At 35.5% G+C, this 23576-nt stretch overlaps 1 protein-coding gene across 6 annotated transcripts in view; it reads left to right on the top strand.

Moving 5' to 3' along the window:
• The window catches only part of RYR2 (ryanodine receptor 2), a 377699-nt gene that overhangs the window by 279889 nt on the left and 74234 nt on the right, over positions 1–23576 (top strand). For 4 of the 6 annotated variants that reach the window (XM_084203478.1, XM_084203477.1, XM_084203476.1 and 1 more), the window contains 10 exons: positions 25–102; positions 2777–2852; positions 5194–5320; positions 8383–8498; positions 10024–10088; positions 12113–12234; positions 15233–15282; positions 19033–19093; positions 20775–21013; positions 23225–23306. In XM_084203478.1, coding sequence (XP_084059604.1) covers positions 25–102; positions 2777–2852; positions 5194–5320; positions 8383–8498; positions 10024–10088; positions 12113–12234; positions 15233–15282; positions 19033–19093; positions 20775–21013; positions 23225–23306 — 1016 coding nt within the window. The remainder of the gene's footprint in view (positions 1–24; positions 103–2776; positions 2853–5193; positions 5321–8382; positions 8499–10023; positions 10089–12112; positions 12235–15232; positions 15283–19032; positions 19094–20774; positions 21014–23224; positions 23307–23576) is intronic. The other 2 variants (XM_084203479.1, XM_084203475.1) reach the window with 1 other exon arrangement.

Genomic DNA, 23576 nt, shown 5'->3' with positions numbered 1-23576 from the left:
CTGTTTTGCACATTTGTCATTCAGATCTCTGTAGATACAGCCCATGGTTACACTCCTCGAGCAATTGACATGAGCAATGTCACCCTCTCCAGAGACTTACATGTAAGTCAGAAACACCTGAAATGCTTATGGTTTGTTCTACAATTTAATTTTGTCTGTTTTGCTAGTTTATTTTAAACAATTTGGTACCAAATATTACCTATTTTGGTATGCTTTGGATTTGGCGGGGGCTTTTTGGTCTTTTTTATTGTTGCTCTCTGATCCTCTGTTGCTTAAAATCATGGTTCATGTTGAAAACCTTTGAAATTTTCTTTAGTTCTGGATTGATTTTTTTGTGAACATTTGCCATTTTGAAGAGAATCCTGTTCAGAAGAGCTAGCAGCATCAAATTTTTCTGTTCCCCACTCATTCTCCACCATCGTTTCAAAGCATTTTGTCAACGCTCTTTTTCTCTAAACTGACAGAATGAGAATCAGAAACCATTAAGTACTGTGAGAATAGAGAATGAAGGAATTGGGGGTAGGATTTTGACAGATGTGTCCGTAGGTTGCTACTATTTGGACCAATGTATATTTTAGTTGATGGTCTGTTCCTGTTATTAGCTAGAATTTTTTTCATGGTGCTTGCTGGAGTATGGTGCTAGCTTTTACAGTCTGAAAATTTCCTGTGAGTACAATTTCAGTGTACTCTAGACATATACTAAATAGCTTTAAATGAGTTAGCATGACTGTTTGTACCAGTCTAGTGATGGCAACATGGTGTTCAAAGTTGACTACAATTGAGTCCTGAAACAGAGGCTTAACTTTGCCCATACTGGGCTTTGACATAGTGCAAACATGCAGTGGTAGCAAATTAATTGACTAACTGTGTAGTATATACTCTACTGTACCTCTAAACAAATTCTCTCATTGGATTTCCACTCCTTGATTTGTCTTGCAGTTTCCAGTTTCATAGCTGTAGCAGTTTTAGATTGCTGACTAGCTTTAAAAGATTTTCTGCCAATTAACTGTCATTAGATTGCTGATCATTCCAAAGAGTTCATAAAATTGATAATTGAATAACTGCCTCTACCATTAGGTTCTTAAATTGATGAGAAAGGCTCCTTACAATTATGACATTTAATGTTTGTATAAACTCAGTATAGTTGAAAGGCTTGGCAGACTTTGTTTAATGCTTAGGAAACAACTCATGATGTGAACATCATCATAATATTATGATGCAGTAAAGCAAGCCCAGATAAAAGTAATCATCCTGTCACAAGTCACATAGAAAGGGCATTGGAACTTCTGTTTGTCCCTTGCTCATTTTTTTTTATGGTGTACCCTCTAACTCTTGTCATTACTTGTATTTCCTTTGCAGCCCTTAGCTATAAGTCAGAGCTTGTTGGCTTTATCATTCATTTGCCCTATGAAGAGAGGTCTTCTTTGAAACCAGCTTCAGAATCTGTTACTTAAAAGCTAAGCAAATTTAATTAAAATGTATTTTCAGCTATTAATTGTCCTGATACAGATACTGAGGAAATATCTAAACATGTTGGTTGTTAGTGAGATCTGAGTTTTAAAAATTAACTGTATGTAATTTTGAACATTTTGGAAAATGTTTAATATCGTTTAAGTTGGAGTTCAGGGTTATCTAGCAAGAATTGGGACCATATCTTAAATTGTAAGTGTGCAAAATACTCCTCATTTTGGTCGTAAGCCACCTGGTCACATCCTAGCTCCATGAGCATCTAGGTCTTGCTCTAAAAACATTTTCATAGTGCTCTGCTTTGCTAGGTGCTATAAAAACACAGACTACTGTGCATCCTTTTAAGGTCCTAACTGGGATCATCAAAATACCAGGATCAGAGTGTGCATGACAGAAGGCATCTACCATACACAGCAGGAATATATTATCATTTATTCAGTGGAAAAAAGTTTATGAAACAAATCGTCTTGCGCACAGATAAGATATGGCTGAAAACTCTCAATTCATGAGTATTCTCACAGATAAAGAAATTGGTATTGAGAAATACTCATTACTCAAAATCCTTACTGAAGATGAGAAGGTCTCTGTAGGTTCATGAAAGAAATGTAAAGTGAAATCTGCAGTAAATTCCACCACTCTGTACAATTAGAGAGTACACAACCAGAAGGACAGCAGAGGTGAGTTTAAAAAGTTGTTTCATGTTGGAACACTTCCTGCTAGGTAGACTGGAGAGCTGGTCTGTTTTGCTTAGTTCAGGGTCTAGCTTCTAGTTCACCAGTCTGAAGAAGGAAGAATGTATAGACTAATTTATGCTCTAAAGCAGTTGGTAGTTTTAACAGTGTGGTCGCACAAATGAGCACAGCATCCACAGAGAAGAAGCTATATCCTTGAGTTTATAATGCATCTGCCACAGCCAACAATAACAATGTTGATTTAGTCCTCTGGCTTGCTGTTCTTTCCCTTGACAGTGCCTTCAGAAGGTTCTTTTTAGCCTTGTTTTCAGAATGAAGTCCCTCATCTGACACCCAAGTACTATTTCCAGACTATTCTTCCCTTTCTGGTTTCTTGTTTTCTACACTAAGAGTTCTTTCTTCAGCACTAGGTTCCTGACTCATATAGCTCATGCTGATTCTACCCAAATTCTATACGATATTTTTTCAGTAAAAACTTCGTTCCAGTGAGCCATTACAGTGTAATTGTATTGCACTTCCCAGAGAACAAAACTTGTTATTTAATATCAGCCAGAAACTTGTCCCTCTTGAGAGTTATTCATTGCAACCCACATCACTAAGCTCTCCATTTTCCTTAGGCTATGGCTGAGATGATGGCTGAAAACTACCATAACATATGGGCAAAGAAAAAGAAACTGGAACTTGAAGCAAAAGGTAATGTTAACTCTATGTATTTTCTGTGACTATTTTAGGTCATGCATTTCAGAAAAAATGAAAAAGAAAAAGGAACAGCAAATTTAAATTGACAAAGAAGAAACAGTGAAGTATCTATTCTTGACTGTGATTTTTAGTGCCTGAAAATTTTTATAGTACCCATTGTAACTCTTCTTGTTTAAGTAGTCTACCAGTTCAGATATATCAAGGGAAGGAAACTCAAAGGTTGTAAATAAACTTAAGCACATTAATCCATTTTCCTTCTAGCGTTAATCTTTCAGACTATTACCCAATGGGCTATGATTTCATTTGTATTGCTTCTTTTATTGCACATAGATCTGAAGGGTGTTTACTAAGTACTGCACATATTGTGTGTTGAATTGACAAGGGGAAAAACCTAGAGCAGATGCTTGATTCCATATAAAAATTGCATGTGCTTCATGATCTCTGCTAACCTAAATGAAATTTTTTTTTCATCTGTTGTGTAAATTACTGTTTTTCCTCTGTGTAAAAAGCATTTCTTTATTTGTAGTAAAGCTGATTTTTTTTTAAACTATATTAGTACATGGAGAAAACAAGTTCTCAGTTGCAAATTATTGAAGCTAGGATTTTACCTTATCTGAAGGTGTCTAGTTGTATATTGTATGCACCAAAGTTGGTCTAAATTTGTAAAATTCAAGAAAAGGTATATCAGTTAAGGTTTTATAAAAAAGCAAAGTTCTATCTGGAAGTGCCTTTGATAATCACTTTATATTTCCATTCTTTTAATTATATTTCCCCTTTATATGATTTTTATATTATTCCTTTTCTGTAAAACCTTCCTCAGGATGGTCCAAGTTTGGGAAGTCATAGACTACAGGAAGATGAGATATTTCAATATTTCAACTGCATTTCACAGCTTTGAAAGCAGAATTTTGCCTATGAGAAGCATTTCAATGAGAATGCTGTTTAGTATATACAATAGTGTTTGTTGTGTTATGCAGTATGGGAAGGCTGAGGTAGCTGTAGTGATTGAAGGCTTCTTATAGAGAGGTTTTGTATGTGAAAAGTAGATGAATTTGTCAGCTGAGCAAAATTTGGCCTCCAAAAATTCTGAGGGCTTTCCTCCAGTATATTTATATGCTAGTCTTTTTATTTTTTTACCCATGTGTAAAGAAGAGAAGAATAATGTAGACTTATGTGCATTTTTCTGTCTTCAGCTGTCCTGTGGTACAATTGCATCATGTTGGTGATAAGAGAATAAAATCCAATCATCCCAATGTTAAAGATTATACTTCCTAAGACAAATCCATATTAAACAAAATAGCCCAATCCACCATCAGACTTGCCCACTATGTTTTTAATTTGCATGTACTTAAATAGATTCAGGCAAAACTAATTGAAAACTTCAGAATATGTACATTAAAAAAAATCATCCAGTGGTATGTCTCCAATATTTTCTATAGGGAATTTGTTCCTTTTAAAAATGATTATTATTTTTAGATACTTTCTTTGTTGTTTTTTTTTTCCAGAGATAAATCTTATCATTACCCCTACAGTTTCCTGGGGTTTCAGAGAAATTGCCATAGGAATTTATTGTGTTGTGTTATGTGATAGTGATTTTAGAAGTTGTACTCCTGAGAATGTTGCTTTTTATGCAGATATTTATGTTAACAATAGCAACTTCATTTCCCTTCCAAATTAAATATATACATGTGGTAGATATCAATACATCAGATTTTAGTAAGCAATACAATGAAGTTTATTCTTTTTACCTGTAGTTTTGCAGAACTCTTTTGATTTTGCTGGATGGTAGTGTGTTCCATGTTTGAATGATGTATCCTAATTTTCTGTCTTTAATTTATTACTATAAAGTAGAAACTGTATCACTTTAATATATTTTTAGATATTTGTGTATCTTGCAAAACTTGATGAACCCTGTCTTTAGAATGTTTAAAAGCAGGACTTCATATATGTTTATATATTTGTTTAAATATAGGTTTTCTGAGGAAATGATGTATTATTTATTGAAATATTTTCAGTTTCATTAAATGAAGTTGTAGTTATAATAGATGTTTGTAACCACTAAGCATTTTCTTCTTCCTTAAGGGTTTTTTGCATATTTAGCAAAGGCTTCAGCATATTTGTCTTGTACTTGCAGCAAATATCTTAGAATGATGTAACCATATCACAGTTTCTATTTGGATGTTTTTTAAAGTTTGTGTAAAGAAACAGACAAGTATATTGTTATTTCAGACTTGAATTTACTGTAACATGCTGTGTATTATTGTGATAGTACTTTTACATACTGTAACTGTCAACAGAAAACTCTTTAATTTTTAATTCTCTTGATGGTTCATAGTAGGAGGAGGCAACCATCCCCTTCTTGTCCCTTATGATACACTCACAGCCAAAGAAAAAGCCAAGGACAGAGAAAAAGCACAGGATATTCTGAAATTTCTACAGATTAATGGATATGTTGTCTCCAGGTAATTCTCAATTCAGTATTAATGTCCCAGAAGGTTTCTGGTAGTCCTCAGTGGTCTTTTTCATAATCCTCTGTGGTCTTTTCTGTTTTGTTTTGTGGTTTGGTTTGTTGTGGTGGGGTTTTTTGGTTTCTGTCATTGCTTGTTTTTTGGGGTATCTTCCATCAGACCAGGACTCTATGATCATTTTTTAATGTTTCAGTACCTGGGAATAAGGATGAGCTCCTTCCTATAAAACATTGTAAGGAAGAAAAGGATTACGGAGTTAGTAGCAGGGGTTTTGGAAGGCATGAACAGAGTTCTCTGGAATATCTGCATATTTTCTGCCTTCCCTCTCAATATTGCAGCTTTTTCTTTCTGATCCAACTGTTAGTAAACTTTTAGTTTTCTACAAGTGATGGAATTATTAAGTCTTAGTTACAGGTTCTACACATCTTCAAGCACATGTCTCTCTCTAAAGGAATTTCTAGATGATTGGTAAGATAAGACAGTTTTATTTCTAAAACACATGACTAACATATCAATTGAGTTAATTTACAGTATTATTTAAATATTTTGAAAGTAAAAAGTGATGTTTTAAAATATTTTTTTCAACAATCCACAGTGTAAGTGTAATAATAGTGAATAGTCTGCTGAATAACATGCATAATTCATTTTAATAGGGTGTATTTACCTTCTAAATGTAGCATGAATAAAATTTTAATTAAGTCAGAGTCTTTTCTGCCTTATCAGCATGACTGAGGAAATCAGAATCTCTAGAAAAGGCTGAAAGCATATCTGAGCCTTGCATGACTTGAACATTACTAAGTGAATGAAACAGTCACTGAGATCAATTTAAGTAATCACTGTGAATTAGTCTTGTACATCTACCTAAAATCTGCCTACTTCCATTCTTTTCTATCAAATATGAATTCCAGTCTGTTTCTAGAGTCCCACAGTTAATCTGATAATTTTGGTAAAATCTTACAGGTTAGCTAGAATCATGGAGTTTACTTCCTCTCAGTTCAGTGGGATGTACAAAGAAGGATGTCAAACAGCAAAGTTTTCTTTCCTTATTCCTTGTCAATATGATCAGCTACATTCAGGAGTAACAACCCTTTTTACTCCTGCTAAACACGAGTGAAAAGTGGCTTTTAGGGTTTTTTAGGGAGCAGAAGGCTAAGAGGGATGGTGAAATAACCATTAACTTGGACGCACGCGTGGTCTCGTAACTCGTTCTTGCTCCATCTGCACCCTCCTGTGCTGGTTAAATGAGCCTTTTCCACGATGTTAAACTCAATGTACTTGCTGCACCTTTGACAACTACCTTGTCTGAACGAACAAGGGCCTGATTCATGTTTTAGTTTGGTCTGCTCACCGCTGTACTTTCCACATATACCTTGCTCCCATTTCTTTGTTTGGCAGTGAATGTTAGGTCTCTGCACCCCCATGCAAAGTGGCTTCAGGGAAGATAGAAGCATTTGCTCCCTACCAAGCATGTGCCACTCAGGCCCACTTCAGCTGCTGGTGCAGAAGCCCTCACTCATCTTACTGACCCTGCTCCTTCACATTAGCTGGAGTTTTTTTAGACCACAGCAGTCCTGCCCCTGTGGCAGGCAATTGGGAATTCCGGTTGCTGGAGTTGCAGACACTGCTCTGTGCCCTTGACTGTCTGACTCCAATGGCTGTGACCAAATGCACTTATGCCAGTCCCCTGCTGAAGCTGCCACTCTGGGCTCAAGGTCTGTAGGGCCCATAGAGCTGTTCCCCAAAGCTGTGCTGTCTCCAACTACTGATTCTTGAGACCTTTCTTCACCCCACTTATCATAGACCTGGGGGCACCTACACCCCGAGCCTGACTCCAGTTGCTGGCCCAGTATCCAGCTCATGCTGGTCTTGACAGTAGCTGCCATCTACTCCTGACAGCAGATGGAATAGTGAGTGACATTACACAGAGATACAGGTACTAAGGCATTTAATAACAATATAGGACAAACTCTAGTGATAAGGTACAGGGCTCAGTCAGTCAATTGATTTGACAGTTTACATGTGACAAGCTATTTTGAAATCTGCTTTCGTCCCTTCTGCACTTTGCTTTTTATTCTTCCCCCTGGACATTTTATCATTGCTTTGTGTACTGAGCTGGTTTAAATAATCCAAATTCTCATGTCCCTTTCTCTTAGGAGTTCCAAAGTTCAGGTGGCCCTCTCCAAGTTTTGTCTGAAGTTTCTTAATGGTCCTTTAGTTGGTAAACTTGAGAATTTTGCTCTCCAGCGTTGTTTCTTTTATCTTTTGTCTACCAGATTTGTGTCTCTAGGCATATGCTTTAATTTAAAGCATAAATGTGCAATACACAGGCAATTCTATTCTGTATATGTGCAGTAGGTATACTTTTTAAACTTGCAACCCAGCTGAGTACCAATTTAACTTGGTGCATGAGTCGGGGGGAGATGAGGTGTGACTGATTCCCTCGCTGTTTAAGAATAGCTGTTTCATGTGCCATCAATTAAGTCCTGATCCTGCATAAACAAGGCTTGTGCCAGTGCCAGCTTGTTGCTAGGGATGTCATCCCATGACATGGATTCACGCTTTGGAGTTTCATTCTTGTGGAAAGATGATTTCTTTTTATATCAGACTAGTAACTAACATGGATGGAACATGCTGGAAAAGCAATTGCCAGCAGACTTTTTGGGAAAAGTCGTAGTGATGGATATTTAGATTTACTTCTAGTTTGATTAAACCAAAGTATTTTTTCAGCTTCCAAACTTCCTCACCCAAGAATCAGTCCCTGTAGGGAAATGTAAGATAATACAAATAATGGAAAGAAATTATAATAATAGTGGATTATTTTGATTGACAAGTGTAATTTTTTTTCTAGCCTTCTGGTTGGGAAATCTACTTGTGTCTTAACAAATTGCTCAGAATCTAAGTAAGTGTGAGAGTGCTGTTTACATTAAACACAAAAAAATCTTATATTAATAAGCACATGAAGAATTACCAGAGAAAATGGTGTCAGACTACAGGGACTGGTAAGACTGCTTGGAGTCCTTCTGTATGTGTAAAAATTTACTTACTTCCTTTTACAGAGGGCTTAAGGACCTGGAATTAGACACGCCTTCCATTGAGAAACGCTTTGCCTATAGTTTCCTTCAGCAGCTTATAAGATATGTGGATGAAGCCCATCAGTACATTTTGGAGTTTGGTATAGTATCCCTTGCACATTTTTTAAAACAATTATTAGCTAAGATTTCTAATGTTATAAAAACAACCAGAAAAATTTTTTAAAGATTGGTACATTTCTGGACTAGTTTTCCCTTTAATTTCCTGTACTTGATGAAGATCATTAATTTTGGAGTTACAAAACTGCTATTCATTCCAATTTCACATATTCATTCATCAGATTAAAAATTTTCAGCAAAAATGTATGACTTTCATTCTTTGAAAAAGAAAAATAGCTGCCCTCTTGCTAAATTATAATGTCTCACATGTGCACAATAATAGTTACTATTCACATGTAATCCCTTTTTCAGAGAGCAAATGAAACCAGTCATTTGAACCATTCTAAAATTTTGTCTAAAAAGGGAGTAGAGAAACATCTTCAACAAACTCCCACAATGGGAATGTTCTTTCACAGATACCCAGCCCATGTTTTGTGAACAGCACTATGAAGGATTTAACTTTTTTCTCCTTTTGGTGAAGAAAAAAAAATACAAAAGTTTGGTGACCCAAGCTGACTTCTTACATGAGCAGTAAAAGCCAAAAAAGCCCTGGCCAGATGCTACTTCTGTTGTGACTATGGGAGTTGCAATGACATATAACACATACTGTGCCTATAGTGATATATGCTGTAAATGGCAGTAACAGAAACATCAGGGTGGTTGAACAAATCAATGCTCACCTAAAAACCAATCTAGTTTTAATGTGGAAATTTGGCAAATTCAGGAGTTGTTATATGCCATGGTTACTTACAGTAGCACAAGTCTGGTCTTGATAACTCACCAGGCTACTTCTGCTGCTTATCCTTGATTACCATGGCTTCATCATTCTTAATTACATAAAGTTGGGATAACTGCAAGAATGATAATGATTCAATATTGTAACACTAGAAACATTGGTGGAACAAATACCATTTGTGTCCCTCAATAGATTAATGGAAAGAGAAGACATTAAAAAAATGAGAAATAGTTTGGGAGCTGTAAGAGATTTTATTTTGAAAGAGATTTTGTTTTTTATGGTAAGGGAAGAGTGAAGCAATATAAATTTTAGTTGGATAGATCTAACCATTAATTTTGTTCTTTAGTACCAAGTTCATAAATAAGGAATGAGAATTCGTTAATTGCATTTCTCCTGGGAACAACTGGAGAAAGGTGTTTTATTAGCATCTTAGTTCAGGTTTCCAAATTGTCACCTGTAACAGGAAAAGATAAACATAGCACCAGATTTTTATCTTACAAAAACATCCATATCTCTTTGGACTATGAGATGCCTACACTTTTATGAAGATTTGGGCAGTTATTCTTTATACATTTTATTTGCTGTTACTTTTCCTCTAATGAGGTAGTCATAAAATGCCACTTTAACTAGTGCCTATACTATTTGAGGTACCTTAAATCTACATCTAAAGATGACCAGTATTATTTGTTTATAGTGTACACTTCCTAAGAAAAATGCAGAGTAGACTGCAATTAGGATACATGACAAGGAACTTATTTTTCTTCTCTTTGCAGATGGTGGCAGCAGAGGCAAAGGAGAGCAATTCCCATATGAACAAGAAATCAAGTTTTTTGCCAAAGTACAGTATATTTTTGCTTATTCTTTGTCAACATAGTGATTAACAGAAGTGAGAACATATTTTTTAGTCACTGTTATTCTTATAGTGGTGTTTTTCTGTGTTAAATTCATTCTTTTATTAATTAAAAACAGCTATAAAAATAGCTTGAAAACAATGTGGGATGAAGTACAGATGTGGGAAGATTACCAGACTATATTTTTTATTCTCATTATTTCCTGCTCCATGATATGAATCTGCTCATATGGTGTTATTCAGAAACTCCCTACATTTTTTGTTTTCTGGCTTAGTCTAATTTTGAAGATTTTTCTCTTTTGCAATCTTCAGGTGGGTTAATGTGAGCAATAGTTATTGGAATTAACATGGCTGTGTGTCTGTCAGTGTCATGGTAGTTATTTCTCTTGTTTTAGAACCGTGTTGGTGTCTCCATCATGGAGTCACACAATGGCTGAGGTTGGAAGAACCCTTTGCTTAGCAGTTTCAGAGAGTCATGTCTGGACATCTTTTGAATATGTCCAAGGGTGGAGACTCCACAGTCTCTCTGCTCAACCTGTGCCAGTGCTCAGTCACCCTTACAGTAAAAACGTGTTTCCTGATGGTCTGAGTGAACCTGCCATGTTTCAGTTTGTGCCCATTGACTGTGGTCCTGTCACAGTTGGAAGGGGCTTGGGTCCATCTTCTTTACCCCCTCCCTTCAGATGTTTGCATACATGGATGAGATCATCCCTGAGCCTTCTCTTCTCCAGGTTAGGGTCCCAGCTCCCTCAATCTCTTGTCATTTGAAAGATCCTCTAGTTCCTTAATAGTTTTTGTGACCCTTCACTGGATTCTCTCCAGTATGTCAATGTTTCTCTTGTACTGGGGAGCCCAGAACCAGATAAAGCACTTCAGATGTGCTCTCACCAGAGTTGAGAGGAAGAACCCCCTCCCTGGACCAGCTGACAAGCACTCTGCTTAGTTCAATCCACGCTGCTGTTGGCTGCCTTTGCAATAAGATTGCATTTTTGGCTCATGGTCTGTTTGCTGTCCACTGAGGATCCCCTGGTCCTTCTTTGAAAAACTGCTTTTCAGCTGATTTGCCCTCAGTGTGTCCTGGTAACTGGACTTATTCCTCCCCAGGTGCAGGACTTCGCACTTTCCCTTCCCCTTCCTCCTGACAGCCATGAAATTCCTCCCAGCACAATTCTCCTTTTTCTGTCACATAAACACATTATAAACCAAGAAAATCTGCTGCTGCCTTTCACACATAAAATCTTGTATGATCTTTGCATATTCAAAATACCTTTTGAATTCATTAGTGAGTAAGAAAAGGTGACTGATTGTAGCATTTTCTAACTCTGGTGTCCTTTGCAGTAAATTGTTACTTCAATGCCTTAGAGTACTTCCATGTGGTATTATTTGTCAAGCTGATTGACTCAGAAGCTAGCATTCCACTCTCTTGTGAACCATGCTCCAAAAAGGAAGCATTTTCGTATTTTCTTATCAGCCATGTGTTTAGGATCAGCTGCTGGCTGACACCTGTAGTGGGCACTGAGTAATAATCACCACAGAAAGTAAGCAGAAAAACTTCTGTGGCACAAGCCTTTAGTAAGTGATGTTGTTTTGAAAAATCTAGAACTAAGTACTGTTAGCATGCTGACAGTTGTAGGTGAACTTTTTTAAACCTACATTAAAAGGACCAAAAAGCAGTAGTTGTATTTGTTTATGTGGTATAGGAAAAATCTTAAATTGTGAGATAAAATTAAATTATACTTTCTGCCTTGTACTCCTCCAAAAAAACCGCCACATTTAAGTTCCAGTGATAATGTAACTTTTTTTTCTTCTGCCTTTCTTGATGACATATTAAATGCCTTGAATATTAAATAAATTCAGAGAAATAGCTATTAAAGAAAAAACCCAAACAGATAGAAGTTTTAAAACAGAAAACCTGTTTGAAATCTCCTGTCTTTAGTTGTGACCTACAAAGTATAATACAGAACATAGTAAAGAAGGTCTTGAGATAACCATTCTTTTTGATATAATTTCAGGTTGTGCTCCCTTTGATTGATCAGTATTTTAAAAATCATCGCCTGTATTTCTTATCTTCAGCAAGTAGGCCTCTCAGCAGTGGAGGCCATGCCTCTAATAAAGAGAAAGAAATGGTGACAAGGTAAAGCTTAAAATAATATTCATGTCTTTGCATATGTGTGTTGGTCTTTAAAGAGCAGTAGTTGATTGTGGGCAAGTGAGAAGTGGGAGGCACAGAGATATTTTTATGTACGCACAAATTAAGCATTTTTCACTTTCTTTTCCCATTAGGAAAATTAATTGTATAAAATGGAGAGGAGTACAGAGTTATTATATGCTGTTTAAAAGGTGATGATTTTAGCATGCAGGGAACTTCAATTTATGCTTATATTCAACAGCAAAACACTTGCGCAGTCTGTGGCAGAGGCTATACAATTATGTATCAGTTTTCTGATATTTCCAACTGTTAGAAATAGGTATATACTGAAATCATTATTCCTGCAAAATTTTATGTTAGATTTATTAAGCCAAATTTATTTGTAGATGAATTTCAATAAGTACCATTATTAATGTCCATCATAAAAATAAGGGAGTTGCATTCTTTCTGCTCTATAGTTTTATAAACAGTAATGAGTAGTACTATCACGGAAATACTTGATTCTTTCTCTGAAGTTACTCTTTTTTGCAGACCATCTCTCTAAGATATTTTAATTTAATTTGACTTCTGATTGAATGGAAACCCACATTTCCCATTTAGTAAGGTGGATTACAAGCTTCACACAGGATCTCTTGAGTACCTGTAATGTGGGCATGTATGATTGCCTTCTTGGCTGTTCTTGGGCATGAACCATGCAATATTGAATTGTTGCCTTTTGAGGCTGACAGCCAGTTGGTGGTCGTAAAGACATGCAGAGCTTGCAAAATTGTGTGAGTGAAGTTTTTATCACAATATTAAGCTCAAGTAAGTAATGGCTGTATTGACTTTGCGTCATCTCTTGGACTAATCTGAAGTGGCAGCTTATCTGAATGCTGTTCTTCAAGGGATTCAAAAACTGTATCAAAATGCATGCATATAAATAATTTTCCAGTCCTATGAGCTGCTAATTTTCTGTTGGTAATGTCCTGGATAATGGTATTTTTACAGATGCTAAGTCATTCCAATAAACTCCCTACTTCTGGAAAATGTCAGCTGTATCAGCATACCTGCTGCTTAAGGATTTATGCACATATGCTCTATAGCCGTGTGACATTCCAGAACTTACAGTCCTGCAAAAAGATCAGAGCTGCTGCCATACTTGATTGGGTTATGTGCCATACAGATGTGTCAGCCAAGGAGAAGAAAATAGATGCAGGGAAATCTTGGATGAGTAATAGCTAATTCCATTGAGTGCACCTCCTACACCTAAAATTTGTTTTAAGCTGAGGGCAGTTCCTGGCTGCTTTCCTTCTCCAGTGGAGATAAACTTGCATTCATTAAGCTGTGGAAGAGTATAATTTTGGATATTGATAATGCAGTGATAGTCTTAGCATATGAAACACCCATTCCATATTCAGAAAATACAGTAAATCTAAATATAGTTTGCTGACAAATATAGGTCAGGCTTCTTCCTGAAATGTGATGGCATTATGTGCTGTTGTATTTGTAACCAACCTCTTCATGATTGGGTTTTTCCAATTTCTCATCCAGTAGACCAAGCTGCAAGTTCTCGAACTACTGTAGTTGTATGAAATTGGTTCTGAATATTAATCTAGGTATTGGAAATTTGGAGTTATTTATTTATTTATTTGACCTCAACAAAAGGCACTGTAGATAATAGTTTCAGTCTCACTCTGTGAAAGCATAGCATCTGCTAAATGGCACAGTCAGTTGGGTAACATTTGTCTGTCAGAACATAAGATGGAGTGGTGAGCTATTTATGTCTTTTCCAGAATTGAGACAAAATCTATATGATGCTAACATACTTCTCTACATCTTTTCCTGTTGGAATTGGTGATCCAGGATCCTCATAAAAGAATATATAGTCTATGTCTGCATCATGGAGTAAAAAATGAACTGAGATCCCCAAACATGCACCAAGCAGGCTCATTTCTAAAACAGAGCAGTTGCTGTTGCTAGAGTGGATCACTGTGCATTGGCTAATTCAATCCCACAATCCCACATTAACCTGGCTGTTGTGATTCTGGACATAAATGTTTCCATTTGACACTGTGCTCTTGTCTGTCAATGGAACAACATGTTCAGATCTCATCCATAGGCTGTGCAGACATGCTTATTGTATCTTTTGCTTTTAAATCAGAGGCTAAAAAATAGCCAGCGTGCCTATTAATTAAGTAGCTTAATAAAATGACATGATATTGTTCATGTCATTTATAGCAGATGAAAGGGTTTGCAGCATAAAATAATACCACAAAAATGGATGTTTTTGGTGAAAATTCTCATACCAAACCAGATCTTGAAGATTGATATAATTCCAACTTAATCTGGAGCCCAGGTCAATTTGGGTAGGGTAGTTTGCTCCTCCTTCTATGAATTAACAAAAAATTTCACTCTTTTTTTGCAATAGAGTGCTGTTTATCAGCACAGGAAGTAGTTCAAACATGTGAAGCAAAATCATTGATCATATTGTTTAAAACCATGTAAGAGGTGATATTTTAAAAAAATTTGAAGAAAAATTCTTGCTGTGTTCAAGTTTACAAGATCCTAATTGAACTAGTTAAACATTTGCCATCACACACCTCACTTAATTTGATTCCGTTGCCTTGTGTTTTCAAATTGTTAGTGGTATCCTGTGTAGCACAATGACCACATTTTACTTTTTAAAGCTTTGATGGTTATTTCCTTGTGGGTTATTGTATAGATCGCTTTTATATTAATTAGCTTTGCTTTTAATTTTTTTGTTTGTTTTTTTTTAATTATAATATGTGCTTATTTAACCATGTTTGTTAAGGATATGCACTTGAAAATTCTTTCTTTAGTATTCTGTCCCACATTCTGCTCAGACAATTGATTCTTTCTGCGTGACATCATGTTGCTTTTCCTGCTCATATATCAGCTGTTATTTTTTCTTTCTTTCCCCCCCTCCTTCCCTTATTTTTTTCCTTTTCCCTTCTCTTCTCTTTTGTTTTTCTTTTGTCTTCAGCCTGTTCTGCAAACTTGGAGTTCTTGTCAGGCATAGGATTTCACTGTTTGGTAAGGAGACCCTTGACGAATACTAGCATGGCCATCACTTGGTTTTCTTTGTCATTTTTGCATTGTGTTAAGTGCTGCTTTGTTGCATGCTGCATGGCAGAAATGCATGGTCTACACAGACCACCAATTGTTTAGACCGGTAGATCAAAGACTTTTTTAGGTGGAATAAAAAGCTTTTGTAGTTTTCAGTTTGGGAAGGGGGTGGTGATTGGGGCTTTTTGGTTTTCTGTGTGTCTTAACTAATATTTGGGTTTCATTATCATATCAAAGAATTTTGATGAGTAAATTAAAATTACTGATTTGTAATGTTATTCTGAATAATTTGGGGAAAACATTTGACAATCAGAACTGCACATTTGTATTGGAAAGTCATAAAGGAAAATTAGAAGTGAGCTGAAGTGCTTAGTTATGTTCTGTGGAATTCTTGAATATTCTCAGATGTGCTTGACTCCATATACGCATGTGTACCTTCTTTCTGGTATTATGTGACCTTGGCAGGAGCTTGGTGTTTGTCTTATGCCATGTGAAAATTACTGAATTGAAGTCAATCTGAAGTCTGTATCAAGTGCATACATGATATGCAATGTGTGGCATAGTCATTTTCTTTCCAATTTTCTCTTATGCCGTGGTGCTAGGAGAGCTGGAATAGTACATCCTATGCATACATGGCTTCTATGATGGATGCAGTGCAAACTTCAGCATCCATGAGCATACCTGATTGGGTAATTATCTAGTGAATTAGAATTTGATTATGATAACATGCACCTAACTCAATTCCTGCATATTTCATTCAATTTGAAGGGAAAGAACTCACTTGCTGCAGCAGTGTGGTGTTTAAAAATTTTACGGACCATTATGAAAACCATTAAACTAAGAAGAAATATCAGAACATTTTTTGGCATAATCGCTTTTAAATATTTTGGGAGGAGCTGAGTGGATTTGCCTATAAAGCCAAAAGATCATAGGAAGAATGGAGTTATTTCTGCAGCTGTGTGGCATTGTTGCAGCTTTTTCTGGAGGGTGGAATATGTCACAAGCCTACACATAAGTCCTGATTTATACCCTACGTTGTTTCTTCAAAGAATGAACTAGCTCAGGTGTATTATTAAAATTTTGAAAATCATTTTTATTTGTGCATTTGGTTTTCAGAATTTTTTTTCTAAAATGAGTCATAGTTGAAATTAAAAACCTAAGTCAATATAACTTTCTTCAGTACTAAAGAAAAGGTCTCTTCTATTCCACTTCTCAGCTTGCTTATTTCTTGTTGTTTGGCTGGGTTCAAGTGCTAGGAGATAAGTCAGATAGGATCAGCTGATTATTTGTGATAGCTACAGTTTTTTTTTTAACTCTTTTCCTAGACTACTCTAACTAACAGATTACAAAATCTTTCTGCCAACACAGTAGCTTTGGCATGAATTGTGACAAGGTCACTGTGAGACTATGGAGCATGATTGGGTTGTTTACTATGGACGTAATAACTCAAGTCAAAGTCACCTTATAGTTTGCCTTCCCCTGCAAGTGAATTGCATGATGTAAAGAAAATCTGATTAAGAGAATTGCACTTATTTCAGCAAAGACAAAGACTGTGCAGAAGAGGAGAAAGTGCTCATAACTGAGCACACCTGAGGCCTAGAAAGTTATTTCTGCATTTTGAAGGCATCTTTTGTGAGCAAGCGTTGCTCAAAAATAACTTTTATGGATAGTGTGGAGTTTGCTATAAAAATTCTATATAGTTTTGCTGTATAGGTACTTTATATTACTGTGAATATAATGGTACTTCTGAATACAGAGCTGCATTTCTGAAAATCATTTGTGAAAGTCATGTAGCTTAAGATGTACATAGGAGTTTGTTAAAATGGGAAATTAAGCATGCATGTCTTACAGAGTGAACTTAAATATCAAATTTGATATCTGAGAGTGGCCTTGAGATTATGGAATTATCATCCAGCATGGGATCATTATTTGTTTACAATATGAAAGTAGATTTTGACTACAGTAATTTACGGTTTGAGAGCTGTGGCTGTACATGAGGAAGACTGTATTGACTTATTTTTTTTAGTAATACTGGGTAGAAATGGAAAGATTTCAGTGAATAATTTTGGTGAATTGAGCATATTAATTTATATTTTCTCAAATTTAAAAGTCAAATTTAAGTAGCTTGATTGTTTAAATTTCTAGTCAGCCATTCTATTCTGGAGCAAGTTGCTGAGAATTTGTGGCTGCCCCACCCCTGGAAGTGTTCAGGCTGGGGTGGATGGGGCTTTGACCAAGCCTTGTGTAGTAGAAGGTGTCCCTGCTCACAGCAGGAGGTTGGACCTAGATTATCTTTAAGGTTCCTTCCAATCTAAGCCATTCCCTGATCCTGTGATGGTCTAATGCACAGTCTGGTGTACTTTGACTACTTCCCTCCATACCTGCTGTCACTAGCACAGTCCTGCACTCTCTTCATCACCACGGGCATTCCTCTCACCAGAGCATCAAAATAATAAGGAAAAAAGTTTGATCTGACAAAAAATCTAAGTCTTTTGTGGTGGTGATTTTGGTAGGATTTTTTAGGTCGCCTCAGCTTTCTTATCTGCTTGCTGTACCATTGCATGAGCACACATGCCAGTGAAAAAAAGGTGAGGCTTCCTGGCTGAGGCAGCTGTGGAAGTTGTGGTCCAGGTTTTTTCAATCTGCTGTGGATGAACACAGCAACAATATTTCCTAATTTTGGTAGCATAGAACAACTTTTTCAGTGCTGCAATGAACCTCCCACACCTTCCTCGCACTTTATCTTTTAAAGTCTCTAGTTCACTGAAGCAATTACTAATTTTACTTGAATGTTTGCTTGTATTTTTAACAAATAACCACTAGTGAAAAAATACAGTATGCTGTAGAACTGTATGCAGATAAAAGTATTTTCAGAAGTCTTAAATATTTTATAAGTTTCTGCCTTTTTTTTTAAATCAAGAAAATTTAGAGAAAATTTAAAGAAAAGGCAGTTTTATTTTTGCATAATTAAAAAAGTAAATTTTAAAATAGGCTGTGGTTCAAATTTGTATAGCATACATCTGTTCTGGATTAAAAAAGTGATCTTAGAGGAAAGAGGCTTGTACATGGCAGCATTTTGGGATGTACATATGTATAGAAGGCTTCTTGTATGTAAGTCCTCTTTATACATACCTAAATGGGAAAAATAAATACAGAATATGTGTTTTATGTCAGGGACTGTTATTTATGTGGGCCCAATTAAGCTATAAATAACTGCAGACTATGGGGAATACTAGGGAATGAACTTTATAATGACATCTTTTATAAGTGTTCTCTTCCTGCAATAGCAACTTTGGAAAGTTAACAGCTTTTATGTTACTGAGAAGGGGAAGATAAAGAATCAAACTTTTATGTTACTGAGAGGGGGAAGATAAATAATCAGATAAATTTGAATTAATTAAAGTAAAACTTATAGAAATCAAATGGAAACCAGAAAATACACTGCAGCTCTAATTAACCCCACATTTGAGTGCTTCCATCTTGATTGCCTCAGCTGTTTTATGAGAGATGCTTTCCTGCCTCTAGTTACTGCATTTGTGTATACAAGGCTAAGACAAAAAACTGCATGTTCTTTAACATGAAATTATGCAGAAGTTCAGTGGCTCTTCTGCTATGTCATTTATTCCTTCATTAAATCCAGGGGTACAGTTAGCAGTGTGTCAATAAGGGGTATGGTATGCTCAGCTTAACTGCTGGATAATTTTCCTCCCTCTCTAGGAAATGATGCAACATCAATAGTCAACTGTCTTCACATACTGGGACAGACCTTGGATGCAAGGTAACACTGATTATATTTTCTAAAGTACAAGGAAATCACAGAAGAAAGTAATGTGCAGTTACATTTGGGCTACCTGTGTAAGGTGACAGAATTTCAACACTTGAGAAGTTACAGTGCTGAAAAGAATTCTCATTGCAAAACAGGTCAATTGCTAGGATTTGACAGGAAAATATTTGTAGGTTACACTTTAAATTTCATTATGGATCAGTGGTGTCCAGAAAATTCTGACTGTTAGTTTTTGTGATTTTAATCATGTGACTTTCCCAAAACCAAAATAAAGTTGGAATTATTTTATTATTTTCCTTACACTGTTTAATAAAAAAATTCACAAGTTAAATGCACAGTCAGTCCGTCTCATAGAGTCTCTTTGCAAATTAATTCAGGTTCTAATTTGAAAAAAACACAAACCTTTTGCCTGAATTCAGTGCTACATTTTGTTGAATTGAGCTACTTGAGCTATTATTGTGAGGTTTGTGGATGAGACAACATTGATTTATTGGAGAGTAATATGTTGCTTTTCATTTGCTGTAAAGTCAGCCATCTCTGCTGAGAGTTGATTTTTAGATGTTTTTTATTTTTAAACAAAATATGATAGCTTAACTGCCTCCATGGAAATTTTAAGGTAAATTATTTCACTTTGCATTAAATCTCAAAACAATTGTCTGTATTATGTGCATGTAGTTCTCTTTCTCCAATATCTTTACAGTTGCTTTTATGGACAAGTTTTATATTCCATTTGCTAGGGGGTAGAGTCATGATCATGGCCATTAATATGGCTCAGCTCTTGCATGGTATGCCTTTAGTTTGCAATATCTTGGGTTTTTTGTCTTAAATTGTCTGTGGTCCATGCAATCACACAGACAGAATACTGACACAAGTGAAGGTCACTAATTCAGCTCTGGGTAGAGATGTGAAAATAGCTCCAGATGGAGATTAAGGAATTAATGGAGGTAACATGGAAATTTAAAGATATTGCTCTTGAAACTGTATATATCCACCTTTAAAATAAACAATCAGACTAAAAGAACTGGACTGATACTGAATTTACAAAAGAGCATCACCTCAATTTATTTCACACATGATTAAATGGATACTTTCTTTAAACAAAGGATCTTTGTAATTGAGCTAGTTAAATCAATTGAGCTAGTTAAATCCAGTTCTCCTGGACTGCATCTTTACATTGTTGATTATGGTGCTATAGAAATGCATTTATTGATTGATTGATTTGATTTTAACATATGTGGCTGTTTTTACTCATTCCTTTCGCATGCCATTGTTCTGGAGATAGAAATGTGACTGCTTTAATTAGGAAGATTTTCTCACTTCTATCTTGAGACGATTCTTCTCTTTCTAGAGTCAGAAATCACAGACTTACTAATTCTTATTTTTGTTATGTAGTTTTTGGGTTTTTGCCTCTCTGAAGGCAAATGAATCACTTTATAAATTTTGATGGACAATTTACTTGGCAGGAAAACAGATCAAGTATCCTTGTGTTCTGCAGGATACCTATGAAACTTGTTTTCAGTCAGTTATTCTGCTCTGATGAGATTTTACAATGTTAAAAGATGAAATATTTTTCTTCAGATCTTTGTTGTCTATTTCATATAATCCAAGACTAAGCTTTCTTCCATGCTTGTATAACATAATATTCCTTTTCATTCTTTTTGCATGTTATAAACAGGACTGTGATGAAAACTGGTCTGGAATCTGTTAGGATGGCATTGAGAGCATTTTTGGACAATGCTGCTGAGGATCTGGAGAAAACAATGGAAAATCTTAAGCAAGGCCAGTTTACACACAGCAGAAACCAGCCAAAAGGAGTTACACAAATCATTAATTATACCACAGTTGCTCTCCTGCCAGTGCTATCTTCATTATTTGAGCATATTGGACAGCACCAGTTTGGGGAAGATTTGATATGTATGTATCATATTATCATATATATATGTAGAAGGTCCATGCCATTAAAATATCTGTAGTGTCATGCAGTAAGCATTACTAGACTTTCAATTGTATTAAAGAAGGACAAATCCTATGTCCTTTTGACAAAATTTTTATTGATTTAATCAAACATTTGCAGCAATTGACCAAAACCAGTCTGCAGGTTTTAGTGGACTCTGAATAAATATTGAAGCAGATGTGTCCATGATTACAAAGTCAGAAGGATCAATTTTGTTTATAACTTTATCATATATTTACTGTGACTTTCTTCATGTGTGAGAATTCACTTTGTGTAAGCTACTTTGTCTTTACTCCATGTATAAATATGGTTATACCACAAGAATGGTGTTGCACCATCATCCATGCACCTCAGTTTCAGTTAGAGGGGAATGTGGGTGGCTTCTCAAATTCTGAAAATTTAAGGGAAAAGGAAGAAGTGGAAGGAGCTCCTGAAGAATTCAGACACCATAGAAGGGAGTGCATATGAAAGTCTGGATATTGGATTTCTGTAAAGGTTCTGATTGTAGTGGAATCAGTGGTCCTTTATTTTCCCAACCCCAAAATTTTGCAGCCAAAATTTTGCAGACTTTGTAGTCTGCCCACAAAACTTGAATTTTATATATTTTAGGAACTCACAGAAATATCACGGTCCATATGGCATGAAAGGGGGAAATCCTGCCCTGCATAGCCAACTCTGTTACTCAGTTATGAAAATCCATGAGTAGGACTTGGAGGAAAAGAATACTGAGTTACATTCTTTCTCTTTTTAAAATCTGTAAAAAGTATTATTTAAAGTAGCCTTAAAAGAACTGTTCAAAAATTTGGGGTTGTATTCATGGATTTGAAAGTAATGAGATGTAAACATCCACTTTTTTTGTTAAACTATTTCTGTAAAATTCCAGACATTTTGATGGTATCCAGAAAAAGTAATTTGTCCATCATAAACCACTTTTTCAGGCATCAACATGTTCATGCCTTCTCTAATTTTTGGTCTCTGATATCCCATCTTTTGGAACTTAATATTTAGCTTTGAATTCTTTATTACTTAAGTTGATGTTCTTAATCAGCTATTCTACATACATCGGACTGGTGTAAAACACTGAATTTAGAATTCATGAACTGGGAAAGAATAGTTATTTAAAATTGGGACTATTTATTTTGTCCACAGCATAGTGGAAAGACTAATTTTTCTTACACCCAACTCCTCTTTACATTTTGTTAAGAGTAAGATTTATCTTATTTGTACAAGCATCTTGACCTGGTGCCTGTACCTGAGAGTACTGGTTGGAGTGTAAACTGTGGGTGGATCACGTACAAGGATGGGTCAGTCTACCTGAGGTTACTGTTACGATGTAAAAACACTGAACTCTGAGATGATCTGAACTCAAATCACAGTACAGTAAATGGCTGGGCCATGTAGCTTTGATACAATATCTTGTAGGCTCTCCCAGCCCATGCAGTCTTACCCTGTTTTGCTCACAATATTTCATTCATTGCATGTTGAGGGATGAAATTAATGCTGTAGGAGAGACTACAGAAGATGTCTATGGCAAGAATGGGAGTGTTGTCCTTCTTGATGGTACTTACACTGTTGTTACACTGTTGCTGCAGAGTGCATTACAAAAGCAGGTTTTCAAATAGATTTTAAGGTTACTCTTACAGTTTTATGACTGAATTACTTGATATTTTTAAAACATCTTTTGGTGAAGTATTCATATGGAATAAGGAATTATTTATTGTTTTTAATCCTTTGTAATTTTGAAGTGTAAATTAAGTACATGGCATTAGCTGGTATCAGTGCCTAAATGAAAATAATTTATAAACAGTTATGAAAATAATTAAATATCTGTTTAACAGGATTGCCTTTATTTTGCACAGTGGTATTCTCCTTGTAAAGGTGTCATGTGTGAAGAGTTGGAATGCCATTAATTAAAAAAAATTAATGTACTAGTGGAATAGGTTTACTATTTTAGCTATTAACATGATATTTAAGTAAATGGAAATGTTGAGTAAAAAGTATAGCACTTGGGCATCCAAAGACTTTGTATTTAGTGGGTAATTTCTGTGGATTGACTTTGTTAGCTTAATATTTTTAATTCCATTTTTGTCTGAAGTAATTTATTTTGATTCTTTGGGAATGTATTGCAAAGAAAAATCTCTTTGTTAATATAGTTTTCTTCTTCTCTTTAGTGGAAGATGTTCAGGTCTCTTGTTACAGAATATTGGCCAGTTTATATGCTCTGGGAACCAGCAAGAGTATCTATGTAGAGAGGTAAGAAGGAAAATAGTTTTTCTGTTTTTAATATTTGCATTTATATTTAGCATCATGAATTTTCAGTTCAGAAGTTAATATAGAAGACTATTATTGGAAAGATATCTTGAGAGAAAATACAGATGTGCTCAGATGTTAAGTGGAATGCAGGTGCATTTACTATAATATGCTTGAAATATTGCATTATATGTTTTTCAAAATACTTTTCTTAATGAAAATAAAAACTAAAAATAAAATTATCTGATTTTATAATGAACAGCACTTGATTTG

The sequence above is a fragment of the Fringilla coelebs genome (genome assembly GCF_963513975.1).
Source record: "Fringilla coelebs genome assembly, chromosome: 3".
NCBI classification, from domain to species: Eukaryota; Metazoa; Chordata; class Aves; order Passeriformes; family Fringillidae; genus Fringilla; species Fringilla coelebs.
Note: the sequence above shows the minus strand (reverse complement) of the source record. Positions and strands in the feature narration are given on the sequence as shown.